The sequence below is a fragment of the Artemia franciscana genome, chromosome 17 (genome assembly GCF_032884065.1).
Source record: "Artemia franciscana chromosome 17, ASM3288406v1, whole genome shotgun sequence".
Classification (NCBI taxonomy): Eukaryota; Metazoa; Arthropoda; class Branchiopoda; order Anostraca; family Artemiidae; genus Artemia; species Artemia franciscana.
Genome location: NC_088879.1, coordinates 5,242,205 through 5,263,216, shown reverse-complemented (window position 1 = coordinate 5,263,216; position 21,012 = coordinate 5,242,205). Strand labels below are relative to the sequence as shown.

At 32.5% G+C, this 21,012-nt stretch overlaps 1 protein-coding gene across 1 annotated transcript in view; it reads left to right on the top strand.

The window, feature by feature from the left end:
• Window positions 1-9,237, top strand: part of LOC136037728 (uncharacterized) — a gene marked incomplete in the record, with an annotated part of 37,850 nt that extends 28,613 nt beyond the window's left edge. The window contains 2 exon segments of the mRNA XM_065720502.1: window positions 266-389; window positions 8,286-9,237. Of these exon segments, the coding sequence (XP_065576574.1) occupies window positions 266-389; window positions 8,286-8,489 (328 nt within the window).
• Window positions 9,238-21,012: the final 11,775 nt, after the last annotated feature.

The following is a 21,012-nucleotide window of genomic DNA, read 5'->3' as shown; positions in this document are numbered from 1 at the left end:
CTCGTATAGTTTCCAGATTCTCTTTATCCAGCCATTACTTCCGTGGACGAAACTCTCTTACAACATCTTACACCCCCCTCCACCCCCCCCAAAAAACCTTATCTTACACCCCCTCCACCCCCCCCCCCCCCCCAAAAAAAAAAAACCTTAGTTTTGTGTATTTATGGTCACTTTTGTCCCTTTCCTCAGTAATTTGAGTGATTTAAGAAATAATTATGTTTGATTATATTATATTTTATTTTATATATTTGATTATTTATTTTAGAAACTTTCCGCATAATGCCAAGTTCCGGCTTGTGAATGAAGTATTGAAATATCCTAGAACTGCAATTGGAAGTACCTCTGTAATGAAATTGGAATTGCAAAACTACAATAATTTTCCAATTCAGGTAAAGCAATCTTAATGTTAGTACCTCCTCGAAAAAAACCAGCAATTAAAAAAAAAATAATTTTTTTAAATCTTATGATGATTACTTTAAAACCTAAAATTTGAATATAAACTCTTTCATATTTTCCACCATATACTATCTGCATAAAGTCAACACATTGTGCAGACAAATTGTAAAGCTTATGAAATATGACTGATTCTCTGTTTGTCAGGTTTAGGAACGAATCAAGATCAATTCAAAAGGCATTTGGGTCAGTAATAGCTGCATTTTTTTCAGTAATAGCAAGTAATCAGAAATAATAAGAAGTTGTTTGGTTTTTACGAAAAGTTGAGTGACACAGTGGAATTGTTCTTAGAATTTGGGAAATTTGCCTGATTCCAATCCTTAAAAAAAACTAGACCTCCGTTGCCTGTGCAACGGGAAGTGTTGCAGCAACTGTGCCCTGTTCCTTAGGGCACAGTTGCGAGCAACACGTGCAACTGTGCCCTACGGACACAGTTGCGGAGCAACAGTCTCCATTATGTCCTTCAGAGGACATAATTCGAGCTCCTACTAAACTGAGTTTGGTAAAATGTTTAGCTGGTCAGAAATAAACGAGAAAAAAAAAATTCTAGCTGGCCCAGAACCGAAGTTACCTCTAGAACGTCGAAACTTCGGAAATTATTTCTAAGAGAACGAAGCAACTTGGTATAAAGAACACTTCACTTCTTCTTGCATAACTTTCATAGCACTACTCGATAAAAATAAAATAGACATCAAAATCGAAAATTTAAGAAAATTTCAAAAAATCGGAACGAGATTGACTTTTCCGGAATTATTTCCGGGAAATCTGTAAGAGCTACGGAATTTCATGCTTCAGTTCTCGAAAACATCAATAAAAGTTCTATATGAGTTCATAATTATTTTATCTCTAAACGTTTACTTCCGAAACTAGGGCCGTCTTAACTTGACGCCAATTCGAAGTATTATGTTTCGAGACGCACATTTCGGGAATTATTTCCGGAAATCTGAAAGAGATACGGAAATAACGTCTTATAGTTTTCTGCTTAACTTTTGATGTTCTAAACTAGGAAAATATAAAACAAACCAAATTCACCAAAAAATTTAAATTGCCCCGAGGGCATGACAAAACTTCCAAATAGAAAACCCCAAAGAAGGAATTTTATTTCGGAGAAACTATTGTAAGCTCCAGTTGTTAGGAGATCGAGACCTGTCGAATCCCGTTGGAAAAAAAATTCTAGCTGGTCCAGAACAGAAGTTACCTCTAGAACGTCGAAACTTCGGAAATTATTTCTTAGAGAACGAAGCAACTTGGTATATAGAAAACTTCACTTCTTCTTGCATACTTTTCATAGCACTACTCGATAAAAATATAAGAAACATCAAAATCGAAAATTTGAGAAAATTCCAAAAAAAATCGGAACGAGATGGACTTTTCCGGAATTATTTCCGGGAAATCTGTAAGAGCTACAGAATTTTATGCTCCGGTTCTCGAAGAGACAAATGAAAGTTCTACATGAGTTCAGCATAACTGTATTTCTAACAAGTTTATTTCCGAAGCTAGGGTCGTCTTAACTTGACGCCAAACATCGAACGCACAGTTTCTAAGAAAAAAACGGTTTTATTTTTTTTATTGAAAACTGTTAGAAATTTTAGGAACTTCTCTGGAACTTTTTTACTCTGTTTCACGTTTCCCTTCCTCTGAAAAATCTCAAATTTTTAACTCTTACCACTTCGGAGCTACAGGTCGCTGATCACGGTGAAAAAAAAAAAAAAAAAAACTACGAAAGCAGTAGTGTTGCTCCGCAACACAATTACGATTTACCTGTTCTGGTGTTCCACTTTCAACTACTCTGGAAAACACGGTTCGACACTTAAAGAAGTTCTGTACGTTGTACACTGTAAAAATAAATAAATAAATAATTAAGATTATAATTAGGATATAATAAATATTTATATAAATAAATATAAATATATATATAAATAAATATATAATATATATAATAATAATATATATATATATATATGTATAATATATAATATATAATAATATATAATATGATAATAATATAATGTAATAATATAATATAATAATATATATATAATTAATATATAATATAATAATATATAATAACATAATAATGTATATAATAAACAAATGAATAATAAATAAATAGATAATTAATTAGGGATCCATACATGGGTGATTTACAATCACTGAGAAAAAAAAAACACAAATATTTCGAAAAAGACTAAGTCATCCTGAGCGCTAATAAAGAAAAAAGGTATATATAAAAGAAAAGAGACTAATTTTTGAAGTAAACCATATTGAAACAGAGAAATAACTGAAAAAAAACGAAATAAACAAAAGAAAATCATTTGAAGGTCAGGTTAGACAAGAATTCTTATCCCTAGTGGTTGGAATATTTTAGGCTCTCCCTTCAACCCAATATCCCTCCTTCATAGCCCTTATGAAAATAAATGAATTAATTTTTTTTTTTCTAGGAGACTTTCTTGGTATTCCATCTTATAAGCTTTATAATTTCTTAGCCCAGTAAAGTAGTGGAAATACCACCAAATAGTTTTTGTTGTTTTTAATATTATTGGATGAAACATTCTAAATTATGCATAAAAGCATTATAATGTTAAGTACCTGAGGAACGAGCTTTGATTGGTGAAAAGAAAGTTGCTTTTTATAATATCTGTCGCAAAACAACTTTAATCTATTTTATTAGCTGTAGAAAGTAAAACCATTAGGGTATTAGACGTCTGGGTATTTGTGACGTCATTTTTATGAAAAAATGTTTTTCCAGAATTAATTAAGCCCTAAACGAATTTTCTAAAAGTCGTGGCCGATCTAGATCATTTTTTCACATCAAAAAGGAACAATTATCTTACTAGGAATAGTCTTATTATTATGCTTATTTTTGTGCCGCAATGCGTTGAACTTAATGTAAAGCAATTAAGAGTATGAGACTCACTTCATAGCCATCAAACGGCAACATCTTTCCGTAAAGGCTCAGAACCAACTGATTTGTCAACAAACAAATTGGCTTTTGAAACTCCTCCTTCTTAACGCTTCAACTTTCATGATCTGTTATTTCAGTCAGCAAACGATCTATGAAAAATATTAAGAGCGTTGGGAGGGGAAACGAAATGGGAACTTGTATGATATACCCCTACCACTCAAGTCGTTCATTTATTGACGCATTGTAAAACCGGCTTTCTTCGTAATTTTTTTTTTTAGCTTCGCGTGAGACAAGACATAGAAAAATGACAGAATAGATGAAAAATATATAATTTGGACTATATATTCGCACATTAGGGGGTGGGGGAGGTAAAATATTTGGACATTGTGAAGTTAGAAAACAATTCTTACTTCATAATACGCAGAATAATTGTACCTAACACATTAGGCATGCAAACCCGCTATTCTTTAACTACACTCCCTAATGTGCAAATATATAGCCCAAATTTGCTTCTAAAGTATTCTATTTTTATCATACTTAGGTATTTTTCATTAGAATTGATTTTCAGAGAAACAGGTTTTACTTAGGTAAAGAATATTAGGTCGGGGGTATATCATACAAATACCATGAAATTTATCAAATTTTTCATCCATTTAGATCCTTTTTCAACCCCAAAAATCGTGTTATGGTAATTTTAGAAAGAAATTAAAGTGCTGCATAAGCAAGAGTCAAATGCTATAACAGGAATCAAGCTTATGGGGAACGGCGCCCTATTTTCATTTCTTTATTATGGGAGTGCTAGGCAGCTGAATCAAATTTGGATTGCATTTTGGCAGAGTTTTTTCACTACTCTGTCCAAACTGGTCATTGGATAAAATTCAAGTTGATTCTTCTAAGTTCCCTTCTCAATGGAAGTTTTTCCAACAAAATGTCAGCCTCGTTGTCCAAATATCACCAAATGTCGTCTCACCAATCTGTCCTTATACAGGACAAAAAGGAGAATATCCCACATCAGCTAATTAAGTCTGAATTTTTAAGAAAAAGAGCTACAGAGTTCAAAGATCATCTACGTGTTTATACTGATGGATCCCTAATAGGGAACAAACCCGCCACAGCACCAATAATCCCCCACACCTCTCTGACAATTCAAAGGCCTCTTCCACTGGACTCGTCAGTTTTGACGGCTGAATTGGAAGCAGTAGTTGAATCGCTGAAGGCAGTCAAAAATATACCTTGCCATTTATATAAGGTTTTCGAGAATCTTTTCGGATTCTCGGACTATTCTTAAACTAATAAAAACTTTAACGTGGAACGCAAAGGACATGGATTTGTACGAGATAAGACAGCTGCTCGTTACTTTATCGAAGATTTACATAGCAGTGGCTTTCCAGCGTATTCCTAGCCTTGTAGGCATCCACTATAATGAAAAGTGGACATTCTTGCTGCAGAAACAGCAGGTCTATTGTCCTGAACTTGCTCGAAAGTTCGCGCTTAGATATACAATTAGAAACCACCATCCTTATCGAAAACCCACTCCTATTCTGGTTCCAATTTTCAAAGAACCTGAAAACAATTGAGCCTACTTTAAATTAAAAAGCTATACGAATGTATTACGAATGTTTAAAAGTGCAGTTGGAAGCCGAAAGGAGCCTGTTTAGGATTCCAGATGCTTTTCTTAAAAAGAAGGTCATGTTATGAGACTCAAAACATTTTGATTGGGCCTTGTTTATAATGTAAATCTATTTCTAAAATTTTCATTTGTATAAAGCAAAATTTGTGCAAGTTCATGAAAGGTTGGCTAATCACACATGAATGGTTGCTTTTCTTAAAAAGAAGGTCATGTTATGAGGCTCAAAACCTTTTGGTTGGGCCTTGTTTATGCTGTAAATCTATTTCTAAAATTTTCATTTGTATAAAGCAAAATTTGTGCAAGTTCATGAAAGGTTGGCTAATCACACATGAAAGGTTGCATTTCTTAAGAAGAAGGTCATGCTATGAGACTCAAAACATTTTCATTGGGCCTTCTTTATGCTGTAAATCTATTCCTAAAACTTTCCTTTTTATAAAGCAAAATTTGTGCAGGTTCATGAAAGGTTGGCGCCCTTTGGATTGGAAAGGGTGGAGGTAGATGCTTTTATGGCAAATGCAGAGTTTAGGCCCAGTAAACCCTCCTTAAAGTTGTATTCACCAAGTTCAACCACTTTCTAAGATAGCAAAAAGCCCCTCATCTAGGTTTTGACCAACGAAAGTTTTTGGAGTGAGTTCGCTCATGAGCTCAAAAGTCTTACCTTAAGCCACTCTTTGATTTTTGTTCATGACCTCAAAGCCCTACTTTTTTTCCAAAAATAGTCTATAATATTAAAAAAAAATTACAAAATCCTTTTCTAATACATATTTTTCAATTATTTCTCTTTTCTTTCTTTCATTGTGTGGTATTTGGTCCAGCTGAACTATCCTAGATGTAACTCTTTTCCTCCTTCCATCTTTCTTTTCGCTTTCTAGAAAATAGTTAGCTTTTATTTTCTAGAATTTTTTCTATCTTTATCTATTTCTCATATAATTCTCCTACATTTCCTTTTCTTTGCTCTATCTTTTCTAACATTAAACTACTCGTATAAAATTTCAACTTAAAAAAAAAAACCTTACCATAAGACACTCTTGACTTTTGGCTACGACAAAAATGGTGAAATAGTCTAACAAAGATTAATTGAAAGTGATTATTGTGGAAATTTGGCGCTTCAAAATATATGCTTTTGGGGGAGGGGTGCTGTACCAGCAAACATGGCTTTTTAGTTACGGATTTTCGAAGTTTTCATGTAGTGGACTCTCTTGCACATACCCCACCCCTCCCCTTCAAATAATGGTATGTTTCTACTAAACAAATATAGCTGATTAAGTTTCAAATTGTCAGGAGAGCAGAATAGACTTGGAAGAGTTTGCGTTAAAAAAAAAATTTTTATAAGTATTATTATTAGAGACAGAATATTGAATAATAGGCTTATTATCATAGGCAGTGCGATAGCACTGCCTAAGTAAAAAGCCGAATGGGGTCTATGAATTTTTTTTTTCACGACGCCAGAGGCTAAAGGTATTAAGGTTAAACTTTTAGGGTAGGTTCAGAGGGATGTTGAACTAACTCAAACCACTATGTGCATGCATGTTGTCAAAAATGTGTATGAGCACTATCCCAGGAAGGGCTTGTGGTATTGCGATGGAACTTACAGGACATGTTAAGGAGGATGCTGAACTAGCCAAAAGGCACTCACAATACTACTACCATTACAGCTGCCACTATTACTACTACTACTAAAAACTACTACTCCTTAAAGCTGCACGCATTACCACCTTAAAAGAAAGGAGGGAAAAAATTTGCCTGCTTTTCGCTAAATCAGTCATTTCCAATCCCCGTACTGAGGACTTACTACCTGATTTTCACAATCCTATTAGACTCCGACTCCCCCGGTCAGCCTCCTTAGCAATCCCAACTTACTCTCCGATCCGTGCTGTTACAGAGAGGTTTCGTAAAAGTTTTATACCCTTTATTCTGGAACACCTGAATAATAAGTCGTGATTATGTACTTGCCAAATTCCCCTTTTCCTCTATTGCCGTTTTCATTTTCTTGATTTACTGCAATGTTTTTGTAATGTAATTGTTAAGTTTACTGATTTGCCCTTTATCTTTGATGATTTTGATTTTTTAATCTTTTTAATTTTAAGTGTTTGACTTAATGTACTTTTTTGATTTTTTTTTCTTAGCTTTTACTGACATATAAAGCGAATTCGGCTCTATAGAGCTTGTGATAGTCTTTTGAAAATAAATATTATCTTATCTTATTTAAGATCGATCCCTACACAGACGTGAAAGATCTTGAATAGAAAAACAAATGCAATCTGTCTACACTAGCAATACTAAGGATATGGAAGTCTTTTGAAAATAAATATTATCTTATCTTATTTTACTAAAACAACTACTATAACTGCTGCTACAATTACAACTGCAGGTAGTGATATTAAGGAAAAACTTTCAGGGAATGTTGATGGAGAATTTGATCTAAATCAAAATACAATATATCAATGCAGGCTATCAGGACGGCGCAGCAGCCTTATACCAGGAGCAGCTTAGAAGATTAAGTTGAAAGTTTTAGTGCGTGTTGAGGGGGGTGTCGAAAAAATAAATAGTGATTTGAATCAGTAAGCTCTGTCATATTTTTTTTCTTATAGAAATCATTATGGTTAAATAATCAGTTTTAATCAGTGAGTTTTAATATTGAGTTTTGATGTTTTAATTATTAGTAAAAATTTCTATTATTGTAGAATGTTTTTCATATTACAATAAATAAGAGACTCTGAAAGAGAATCAGCTGAATCGAACCAAATTAGCTTGAATTACTTATTCGATTTCTGAATCGTTCAGTTGAACCGAACTATTAAATAAATAATTGCTTATTTGCTATAATAAGTAATGGACAATTTCTAGCTTGTATTTTTAACTGTATGGCTTTGATAGATTCTTGTCATACTATGTACACAGAAAGAAATAAGGAGATTAGTTGGAACCCCCCTCCCCCCCCCCAAAAAAAGGTAATGACTATTACTTCTGTAAACAACAAAATATCAAGGGGAAATCTATCTAGTTAATATAATACCAAAACAACATCGTAGTTTTTTTTACTATATTTTCCACAAAAGATGGTGCTTATAAATGGGAAAGACTTTGCAACAAGCAAGATTTATCTACAGCTGGTAGAGCTTCTACACATGGCTTAATTTACAAAGAGGTGGCTTTATTATAGCTGAAAGGTTTGAATTGAGCATCCGGTAAATCATAGCACACTTTTCTGTGTTCCCCTTTCCGTCCCCCTAAGGGTTGGGGGTATTTGGATCTTTGGTTTCTCGGATTTTACAAAGTTGAAATATTTCATTTCAGGTTCAGGTGGTTGACATTCCCACTGGATTTGTGGTCCGCAACTCCCACCTGGAAAAGTCTGTCCATCCAAATAGCTACTTAAAGTTTCCCGTCTATTTCAAGCCACCAACTCAAGGACGCTATTTTGGCGACCTTGAACTTAATGCGAAAGTTACAGATGAAACAATAACTTTGAAAGTACAGCTATTAGGCATTGCTGGATAAAAAATAGTGAAATAAGATGTTTTTCTAAGAGAATCTGACTAATGTTGTGAAAGAACTTTGCCATATTACGTTTATCAGGATGATGTAGCGAAAGAGAAGTGTTGGTGTTACCTTCTTGCAAATCAGTTAAGTTAGCCTTTTTGAGTGTTGTTTTAAGTATAAATCTGGAGATAGGCGTGTTGTAGTGCGTCGTTTCAAGATCCATGAAGGGAATGATGTTTTCTGTGACATTTTTCAGGAGAGAAAGCTGTCTTTTAGCCCAAACTTTTCGCACGTCGAGTTGTCATTATTTTTTCAGGTGAATTTGTATCTTTTTTTCGGAAATTGAACCATGATTATTAATAAAGTGCCTTACTGAAAATAAACCGTGGTTTTAGTGAATCTTGTTAAAATAGAAGTTAAAAAAGTACATAGAATTTTGTAAAATGGGAAAAGTGAATTACGTAATAATGGTTGGACCAGAATCAGTTGGCTTTCATTTCGAAGTTTGTCATTCCAAGTGTTAGAATTTCTCAGGGTTGTGTAGCAACATAAAAAATTCATTTTGAACCTTGCAGAATGCTTCCTCTTCTTCCATAGAAAAGAAGAATTTTCTTCCTTTTCTTCCATAGCGGTGGCCTCGAGCAGGTTTTTCAATAATTGTTTTCTTAACTACGGCAGTATTTTCGTGGGTGTGAACATTACTTATGTTATATAACACTTTTATATACCTTAAGATGCACAAGAAATATAAAATTTTCAATTTGTATTTTTTTGCTCGTTTTTAAGTTCTTATTGTTCATGTTATACGGAAGCTGTAAGAAGTAAATGTTCATTAATTGCATTATAGAACACTAAAAACTGTTTAGAGTGGTAACACAAGCTCGTCACTAAAAAAAAGAAAATGAAAAGAGACAATCAGTGCCATCCAGACCCAGAACATCATAATTTCGTAGCGTGACCCAGAACATCATAATTTCAATCTCAAAAATGTTACTAATATTTATCTTTCCGCTTTTTATTATATCTATCTATCTATATATATAAAAATAAGTTGTCTGTCTGTGGATCTGTGAATCAGGTGACGTCATGTTTCGACTGACGTCATGAAATTAGTTGTCGTCATTTTTGTTATGACGATGCTTAGTATATTGTAAAACACATTAATTTGGTTAATAATATACCATTTAAAACACCAAATTGAACATGCTGGAGTAGTCACTCGGTGAGAGAGGGTGTCAGAACGGAGAATGAAGGTCCCAGGTTCAAATCCTGGTTATGCTAAAAAAGGTAAAAAACTAAAAACTAAAAAAAAACTGAAAAAACTAAAAAAAGGCAAAAACAAAAAAAACTAATAAAAAAAATAAAAAAGCTGAAAAACTAAAAAAACTAAAAAAACTAAAAAAGGTAAAAAACTAAAAAAACTAAAAACTAAAAAAAACTAACAAAAAGGAAAAAACTGAAAAATAGAAGAGAAAAAGAAAACTAATAAAATTAAGAATAAAAATAAAAAAAAAAATAAAAAAGATAAAAACTAACAAAAAAAGTAAAAAGAAAAAACGAAAAAAAATAAAAAGCTAAAAAAAAGGTAAAAACCAATAAAAAACTAAAAAGAAAAAAAGGAAAAAAACTAAAAAAAATTTTCATCTAAAAAACTAAAAAAAAACTAAAAAAGGTAAAAACTAAAAGAACTAAAAAAGAAAAAAAACTAACTATATATATAAAAATAAGTTGTCTGTCTGTCTGTGGATCAGGTGACGTCATGTTTCTGTGTTGACTGACGTCATGAAATTAGTTGTCGTCATTTTTGTTATGACGATGCTTAGTATATTGTAAAACACATTAATTTGGTTAATAATATACCATTTAAAACACCAAATTGAACATGCTGGAGTAGTCACTCGGTGAGAGAGGGTGTCAGAACGGAGAATGAAGGTCCCAGGTTCAAATCCTGGTTAGGCTAAAAAAGGTAAAAAAGTAAAAAAAAAACTGAAAAAACTAAAAAAAGGCAAAACTACAAAAAAAAACTAAAAACTAATAAAAAAATAAAAAAGCTGAAAAACTAAAAAAACTAAAAAAAGGTAAAAAACTTAAAAAAAACTAACAAAAAGGAAAAAACTGAAAAATAGAAGAGAAAAAGAAAACTAATAAAATTAAGAATAAAAATAAAAAAAATTAAAAAAGATAAAAACTAACAAAAAAAGTAAAAAGAAAAAACGAAAAAAAATAAAAAAGCTTAAAAAAAGGTAAAAACCAATAAAAAACTAAAAAGAAAAAAAGGAAAAAACTAAAAAAAATTTCATCTAAAAAACTAAAAAAAACTAAAAAAGGTAAAAACTAAAAGAACTAAAAAAGAAAAAAAAACTAAAAAATGGAAAAAAACTGAAAAATAAAGGAGAAAAAGAAAACTAAAAAAATATAAATAAAAATAAAAAACTAAAAAGATAAAGGTAAAAACTAAAAGAACTAAAAAAGAAAAAAAAACTAAAAAATGGAAAAAAAACTGAAAAATAAAGGAGAAAAAGAAAACTAAAAAAATATAAATAAAAATAAAAAAACTAAAAAGATAAAAACTTCAAAAAAAACTAAAAAGAAAAAAGAAAAAAACTAAAAAACCTAAAAAAAGGTCAAAACCAATAAAAAAAAACTAAAAGGAAAAAAAGGGAAAAAATTAAAAATTTATTTCATCATATACCAACTCAAAAACGAATGTATACCGGGATGACGACCGGGACACAGGGAATATAAATGACACAACTACAACGGGGACGCCGGGGGGCACAGGGGGATATAAATGACCACCGGGACACAAGGAATATAAATGACGCCCGGGACACTCAAAGAGAAATCACAGACTGGGACACCGGGACACAAATGACGACCGGGACACAGGGACTATAAATGACGGGAATGAGGGAATATGGGACATAACTACAAAGGGGACGCCGGGGTGCACAGGGGGATATATAAATGACGATGGCGACTCAGGGAATGGTCGATTAGCAATCACCATCAACAAAGCTCAAGGGCAATCATTAGAATCATGAGGTATAGATCTGAATACGGATTGTTTTCCCATGGACCATTATATGTTGCATGTTCAAGAGTCGGTAAACCTGACAATCTATTTATATGCACAGACAATGGGACAGCAAAGAATGTTGTATATTCGCAAGTTTTACGTAGTTATAAACATATATATATATATATATATATATATATATATATATATATATATATATATATATATATATATATATCTATATTCACAGGTGGGACATAGGGACACAACTACAATGGCGCGTAACTAATATGGCGCGTAACGACTTACGCGCGCGGGGGGGCTTGGGGGGTTGGGCGCGAAGCGCCCCCACCAACTAGGTGTTGGGGTGGCGCGAAGCGCCACCCCAACAGCTAGTTAGATATAAAAGAACCACTTTTGCAGAAGATGTTAACTGTAAAACAGTCGAAAAAGGGAGTTCAACTAAAGATATTCGCTTTTAGATTAAAGAAGGAAAAGTATGAATTTTTATAGAATATCGGATTAGGGGGAGGGAATAGAATCCAAAATATCTTCCCCCCATGTGGATACAGTTTTCTCTGCATCTTGGAGAGTTTTAGAGCTGTTCATTTGATGCTAGCTTGTACAGCTGCCCAAAATTAACATTAGTTGTGTCACGAGCTAGGCTTTTGGGGGGCTAAATCTATGTCTTAACTTTTGTTTTGTTTTACGATAGGCTATATTAAACTCATGAAATGAATAAATTTACATTATTTTGTTTTAAAAAGTACCATGAAAGCGATTTAACGCCTTATCATTACATTTCCATACTTAGAAAAATCCACTTGAGTGGGTTGCATTTAGTGGTTTGTTTTGGGAGGAGTTTAGACCATTTTGATAGAGTCAAACATGAATTGCTACTTTTTGCCATGAAATCTCTAAGTATTGCACATTTGTATGCAATATTAGTTTCAAGATAGAATATATCAATATTAGTTAGAATATTAACGAAAGTAAAATAGTTCAAAATAGGGATGATACCTTTTTATTGACAGTGAAATATAAAATTATTTAACTGGATATTTCGAACACATATACAGTGTTCATCATCAGCAGTAAAACTAAAAGACATGAATAAAAATAAACAGAATTTATACCTAATAAACTAATTACATATAGTTTATTGCTCTTATTTTTTTCAATGCAACAGCCTAGGCAAATCTCCTTGACCTTTTCGGTTCTGGTTCATTAGATTTAACTGACGTATTACGTGGACAGTGGTCATAGCTCTTAGGTGAAGTGATATTTACTTTATTTGACCTCAGTAAATTATCATAAATTGAGTTCAATCCAAATTCACCTGTATCTCTGTTTATGGAATTATTCTTGAATAGAATTTTTTTAATTTCGATTGTTTCCCTGAAAGTTTGCTTTAAACCTTGGTCCCTAGAAATTAAAGAAAGCGTAACCCCCGCGCGCGTAAGTTGTTACGCGCCATTGTAGTTGTGTCCCTGTGTCCCACCTGTGAATAGATATATATATATATATATATATATATATATATATATATATATATATATATATATATATATATATATATATATATATATATATATATATATATATATATATATATATATATATATATATATATATATATATTATATGCACAGACAATGGGACAGCGAAGAATGTTGTATATTCGCATGTTTAACATAGTTAAAAACATATATATATATATATATATATATATATATATGTTTTTAACTATGTTAAACATGCGAATATACAACATTCTTCGCTGTCCCATTGTCTGTGCATATAAATAGATTGTCAGGTTTACTGACTCTTGAACATATAATTGTCCATGGGAAAAACAATCCGTATTCAGATCTATACCTCATTATTCTAATGATGTGTCCCTGTGTCCCGGTCGTCATTTGTGTCCCGGTGTCCCAGTTTGTAATTTCTCTTTGAGTGTCCCGGTCGTCATTTATATTCCCTTTGTCCCGGTGTCCCGGTCATCATTTGTGTCCCGGTGTCCCGGTCTGTAATTTCTGTTCGAACAATCCCTGTGTCCCGGTCGTCATTTATATATTCCGCCTGTGCCCCCGGCGTCCCCGTTGTAGTTTTGTCCCTGTGTCCCGGTCGTCATTTATATTCCCTGTGTCCCGGTCGTGATTTGTGTCCGATATATATATATATATATATATATATATATATATATATATATATATATATATATATATATATATATATATATATATATATATATATATATATATATATATGTATATATGTATATATATATATATATATATATATATATATATATATATATATATATATATATATATATATATATATATATATATATATATGTTTTTAACTATGTTAAACATGCGAATATACAACATTCTTCGCTGTCCCATTGTCTGTGCATATAAATAGATTGTCAGGTTTACTGACTCTTGAACATATAATTGTCCATGGGAAAAACAATCCGTATTCAGATCTATACCTCATTATTCTAATGATGTGTCCCTGTGTCCCGGTCGTCATTTGTGTCCCGGTGTCCCAGTTTGTAATTTCTCTTTGAGTGTCCCGGTCGTCATTTATATTCCCTTTGTCCCGGTGTCCCGGTCATCATTTGTGTCCCGGTGTCCCGGTCTGTAATTTCTGTTCGAACAATCCCTGTGTCCCGGTCGTCATTTATATATTCCGCCTGTGCCCCCGGCGTCCCCGTTGTAGTTTTGTCCCTGTGTCCCGGTCGTCATTTATATTCCCTGTGTCCCGGTCGTGATTTGTGTCCGAGTGTCCCAGTCTGTAATTTCTCTTTGAGGTTCCCGGTCGTCATTTATATTCCCTGTGTCCCGGTCGTCATTTGTTTCCTGGTGTCCCGGTATGTAATTTCATCAGTTGACAAACATGACGTCAGTCGACAAACAACTTCATGACGCATACAGCTCAATCCTTATAATGACGTCAGTCGACAAACATGACGTCTGTCGACACACAAACATGACGTCACTCGACACACACACACACACTGACAACTTATTTTTATATATATAGATAGATAGATAGATAGATAAAAAAATAAGTTGTTTGTCTATCTGTCGACTGACGTCATGTTTGTCCGCATATGACGTCTGAATTATTTCATCATATACCAATTCATAAAGGAATGTATTCAAGCCGAAGTAGCTGAGCTGGTAAAGCGTTATGTTCCAGGTCCTAGGTCCGAGACTTTCCAGGTTCGAACCTTGGCTTTAGCATTAATACAAAAGAAAAAAAAAACTAAAAAGGTCAAAACTAAAAAAAAAAACTAAAAAGAAAATACTAAGAAAAATAAAAAAGCTAAAAAACTAAAAAAAAGGTAAAAACTAAAAACAAAAAAAGAAAAAAAACTAAAAAAAGGTAGAAACTACAAAAAAACTAAAAACTAATAAAAAAACTAAAAACTGAAAAAGAAAAAAAAAAGGAAAACAAACTGAAAAATAAAGGAGAAAAAGAAAACTAAAAAAAAAAAAAGAATAAAAAAGGTAAAACTACAAAAAAAACTAAAAAGAAAAAAGAAAAAAACTAAAAAGTTAAAAAAAAGGTAAAAACAAAAAAAAACTAAAAAGGAAAAAAAACAAAAATTTATTTCATCATATACCAATTCAAAAACGAAAATATATACAGACCGGCATACAAATGACGACCGGGACACAGGGAATATGACTGACGAAATTACAGACCGGGACACAAATGACGACCGGGACACAGGGAATATAAATGACGACCGGGACACTCAAAGAGATATTACAGACTGGGACACCGGGACACAAATAACGACCGGGACACAGGGAATATAAATGACGACAGGGACACAACTACAACGGGGGAATATAAATGACGACTGAGACACAGGGACACAACTACAACGGGGACGCCGGGATCTGAATACGGATTGTTTTTCCCATTGACAATTATATGTTGCATGTTCAAGAGTCGGTAAACCTGACAATCTATTTATATGTACAGACAATGGGACAGCGAAGAATGTGGTATATTCGCAAGTTTTACGTAGTTAAAAACATATATATATATATATATATATATATATATATATATATATATATATATATATATATATATATATATATATATATATATATATATATATATATATATATATATATATATATATATATATATATATTTATATGTATATATATCTATCTATCTATATTCACAGGTGGGACACAACTACAATGGCGCGTAACGACTTACGCGCGCGGGGGGGCTTGGGGGCGCGAAGCGCCCCCACCATATATAAAATATATGGTTATAATATATATAATATATATATATATATATATATTATATATTATATATATAATATATAATATATATATATATATATATATATATATATATATATATATATATATATATATATATATATATATATATATATAAACAGCTAAAAACTTTTAGTTTATTAAGTCTGGGTAAAAAAGTACTCGATGCTCATTTATTTTTATCGAGTTCGTGGTATGTATAAAGAGTAAATAAATATGTATGTTAATCAGTGGTTCACCCTTGTTAATCATTTAAGACAGTATGTCTCAACGTTTTACTATTTGAGGACCGAAAAAAAATGTCTAGTTTTAGGGCCCCTATTTAATATGATATCTGAATTCACATAGTCAATGTTCGCACACGGATGCCAAGCGATATTTAACTTTGGTTCTCTGTAACTGTTAACACCACAACATAATATGGGGGATCAAACCATCTTGAAAGACATAATTATTAGATCTATCGACTAGGCTGAATAAAATGACTATCTAAAAATTTGGATCGGACTACTATGAGGAAAAAAGGGGCATGGGGGAGTGGTTAGCTCCCTCCAGTGTTTTGGTCACTTATGAAGGGGACTAAAACTTTTGATCCCGATCAAATCTCAATCTTTTAGGATTACCGGTTTGATACGATCACTCTAGAAAAACAAATAATATATATATATATATATAATATATATATAATATATAATAATATATATATATATATATATATATATATATATATATATATATATATATGTATATATGTATATATATATATATATATATATATATATATATATATATATATATATATATATATATATATATATATATATATGTTTTTAACTATGTTAAACATGCGAATATACAACATTCTTCGCTGTCCCATTGTCTGTGCATATAAATAGATTGTCAGGTTTACTGACTCTTGAACATATAATTGTCCATGGGAAAAACAATCCGTATTCAGATCTATACCTCATTATTCTAATGATGTGTCCCTGTGTCCCGGTCGTCATTTGTGTCCCGGTGTCCCAGTTTGTAATTTCTCTTTGAGTGTCCCGGTCGTCATTTATATTCCCTTTGTCCCGGTGTCCCGGTCATCATTTGTGTCCCGGTGTCCCGGTCTGTAATTTCTGTTCGAACAATCCCTGTGTCCCGGTCGTCATTTATATATTCCGCCTGTGCCCCCGGCGTCCCCGTTGTAGTTTTGTCCCTGTGTCCCGGTCGTCATTTATATTCCCTGTGTCCCGGTCGTGATTTATGTCCGAGTGTCCCAGTCTGTAATTTCTCTTTGAGGTTCCCGGTCGTCATTTATATTCCCTGTGTCCCGGTCGTCATTTGTTTCCTGGTGTCCCGGTATGTAATTTCATCAGTTGACAAACATGACGTCAGTCGACAAACAACTTCATGACGCATACAGCTCAATCCTTATAATGACGTCAGTCGACAAACATGACGTCAGTCGACACACAAACATGACGTCACTCGACACACACACACACACTGACAACTTATTTTTATATATATAGATAGATAGATAGATAGATAAAAAAATAAGTTGTTTGTCTATCTGTCGACTGACGTCATGTTTGTCCGCATATGACGTCTGAATTATTTCATCATATACCAATTCATAAAGGAATGTATTCAAGCCGAAGTAGCTGAGCTGGTAAAGCGTTATGTTCCAGGTCCTAGGTCCGAGACTTTCCAGGTTCGAACCTTGGCTTTAGCATTAATACAAAAGAAGAAAAAAAAACTAAAAAGGTCAAAACTAAAAAAAAAAACTAAAAAGAAAATACTAAGAAAAATAAAAAAGCTAAAAAACTAAAAAAAAGGTAAAAACTAAAAACAAAAAAAGAAAAAAAACTAAAAAAAGGTAGAAACTACAAAAAAACTAAAAACTAATAAAAAAACTAAAAACTGAAAAAGAAAAAAAAAAGGAAAACAAACTGAAAAATAAAGGAGAAAAAGAAAACTAAAAAAAAAAAAAGAATAAAAAAGGTAAAACTACAAAAAAAAACTAAAAAGAAAAAAGAAAAAAACTAAAAAGTTAAAAAAAAGGTAAAAACAAAAAAAAACTAAAAAGGAAAAAAAACAAAAATTTATTTCATCATATACCAATTCAAAAACGAAAATATATACAGACCGGCATACAAATGACGACCGGGACACAGGGAATATGACTGACGAAATTACAGACTGGGACACAAATGACGACCGGGACACAGGGAATATAAATGACGACCGGGACACTCAAAGAGATATTACAGACTGGGACACCGGGACACAAATAACGACCGGGACACAGGGAATATAAATGACGACATGGACACAACTACAACGGGGGAATATAAATGACGACTGAGACACAGGGACACAACTACAACGGGGACGCCGGGATCTGAATACGGATTGTTTTTCCCATTGACAATTATATGTTGCATGTTCAAGAGTCGGTAAACCTGACAATCTATTTATATGTACAGACAATGGGACAGCGAAGAATGTGGTATATTCGCAAGTTTTACGTAGTTAAAAACATATATATATATATATATATATATATATATATATATATATATATATATATATATATATATATATATATATATATATATATATATATATATATATATATATATATATATATATATTTATATGTATATATATCTATCTATCTATATTCACAGGTGGGACACAACTACAATGGCGCGTAACGACTTACGCGCGCGGGGGGGCTTGGGGGCGCGAAGCGCCCCCACCATATATAAAATATATGGTTATAATATATATAATATATATATATATATATATATATTATATATTATATATATAATATATAATATATATATATATATATATATATATATATATATATATATATATATATATATATATAAACAGCTAAAAACTTTTAGTTTATTAAGTCTGGGTAAAAAAGTACTCGATGCTCATTTATTTTTATCGAGTTCGTGGTATGTATAAAGAGTAAATAAATATGTATGTTAATCAGTGGTTCACCCTTGTTAATCATTTAAGACAGTATGTCTCAACTTTTTACTATTTGAGGACCAAAAAAAAATGTCTAGTTTTAGGGCCCCTATTTAATATGATATCTGAATTCACATAGTCAATGTTCGCACACGGATGCCAAGCGATATTTAACTTTGGTTCTCTGTAACTGTTAACACCACAACATAATATGGGGGATCGTTAAACAACTAAAAGAAATTCCGGCTTTCAGATATGAATCTAAGATGGGTGTTTGAGGGGAGGGGGGCAAAAAAGTATATTTTTTGTTACTGGTATTTTAACAGTTTTACGCTGTTTGCCTGATAACTATTGTTTTGATCCCATTTTTTTTATCACTACATATTTACCTATTTTAAACTACAGAGTTGTAATCCATTTCAAAGATAGAAACTATGAAAAATTCTCTAAGTCTTGAGATAATATTTATGAGTAGTAGACCTTCTTCCTTGTCTGTTTATTTCTTTGTTTTTAATTAAGAATATCTTTGAACATCACTACTTAATAAGGGACCTATCTAGTTTCATTTTATTATCCACATAGGTGAAACATCTAGGAGCTAACGATCAGACGAATATTGGGAAGAGCTAGGAGGCGAATCTTTACGGAAAGAAAAATATTTTTCTTCATTTTTAGTGAAGGAGGATATTGATGCTACCATGCCTAGTATCGTGTATAGTTAATACATAATGAAAAGGAATAATTTTGAATTATTAAGCGATTTTTTCTTTCACCATTAGTGAGAACTAAAATCTTCTGGAAGCTGGTGCACAGGGTCGTTACTTTGAGTTTTTTTTCCTACTGCTTTTCATTCCTGATGTTACATAAAAGCGAGGGGGAGGGGGAGTCTTCGAGGGGAAGAATAACCACATCTCTTATGCCATTTTCCTACGCTCAGGTGTGACATCAGAAGGTTTCTTGTAAAGTAGCTTGACTTTAGTTAAACAGGAAAATATTTGAGTTCTATTGCCTTGTAAATTTTTCTTAAGGCTAAAATTTGTTCTTAAGGCTAAACGTAAAAAAAAATTGTTCTTAAGGCTAAACGCTAAAATTGTTGTGGTTCTAACGCTAAGGATGTCAGTATAGATACAGCATCGTCAATATATAATTTTAAAGGCGTGTTTTAAACTCCTATAAAGATGACGTTATTGAAAATTGAAAGCAAGTAATTAGTAACATACATATGCTTTTTTTGCTTTTATCTGCTGAGTTCCTAAGTTGCGGATATAGGTTCATTCCTGATGACATACTTGTGAAAACAGTCGAGCGTTGAAAGCCGTCTTGTGAAAGAGATTGCCTAATAAGCTTGGCAAGTGAATCCCCCCCCCCTCCAACAAAGTTGACATCTCCAAAGAAGTTGACTTCGAAAAAGAGGCAAATCCAGAGATAAGCTTGCTCTGCATTTTTAGCTTCTACAGAAAAGTATAAATGGTAAGGAATTACCGTCTATACATTTTCAGCTAATCCCAATTATTATAATATGAAAAGTTGTTTGAATAAGGAAACCACACCCCCCCCCTTCCCTTGGACTAGGCTCTTTTAACCGCCCCAACTCCATGTGCGAAGGGAAATTTATTGCATGGGGAACTGTCCGATAAAATGGCTTATCGTTCACAAAGCTATCTTGTGTCTTGTACCGCATGCCCAGCATGTTGCTCGACATTTTGATTTGAGGAGAAGGAGTCTATATAAAAATGGACTACTCAGCCTATCATCCCAAAAAGTGTATTTTGGGGTAATATTTCACATTCCAGGGGGGTTCATACTTAGCTTATCTCCCCCTACGGTATGACTTTGTACCTTTTTCATTTTTAAAAGGCCAGAGGTTGAGAAACACTGATTTAAGAAAATATTAGTCTGTATTTATTAACTATGAGACCTACTTTTCCATTGCGAATTTAATATTCAATGTTTAATGAATAAATACCCTTTTTTTGAATTTTTCGACTTAAAGTATTTTTCATTTTAAGCAATTTCGTTAAACAAGAAATTTAAGAATGCGGTTAGAACTTGGCGTATTTCAGAAGTAAATGGAGTATCGACTATCTACATAATTAAGTCTGAATCGAAAGACCAATCAAGGTTTAACACCTTTTTTAAGTACTGTCTAGAGAGTGTTCTTACAACTTCTGACACCCACATGCCACCAAAAAGAAAGAAAATTCTTCATTTT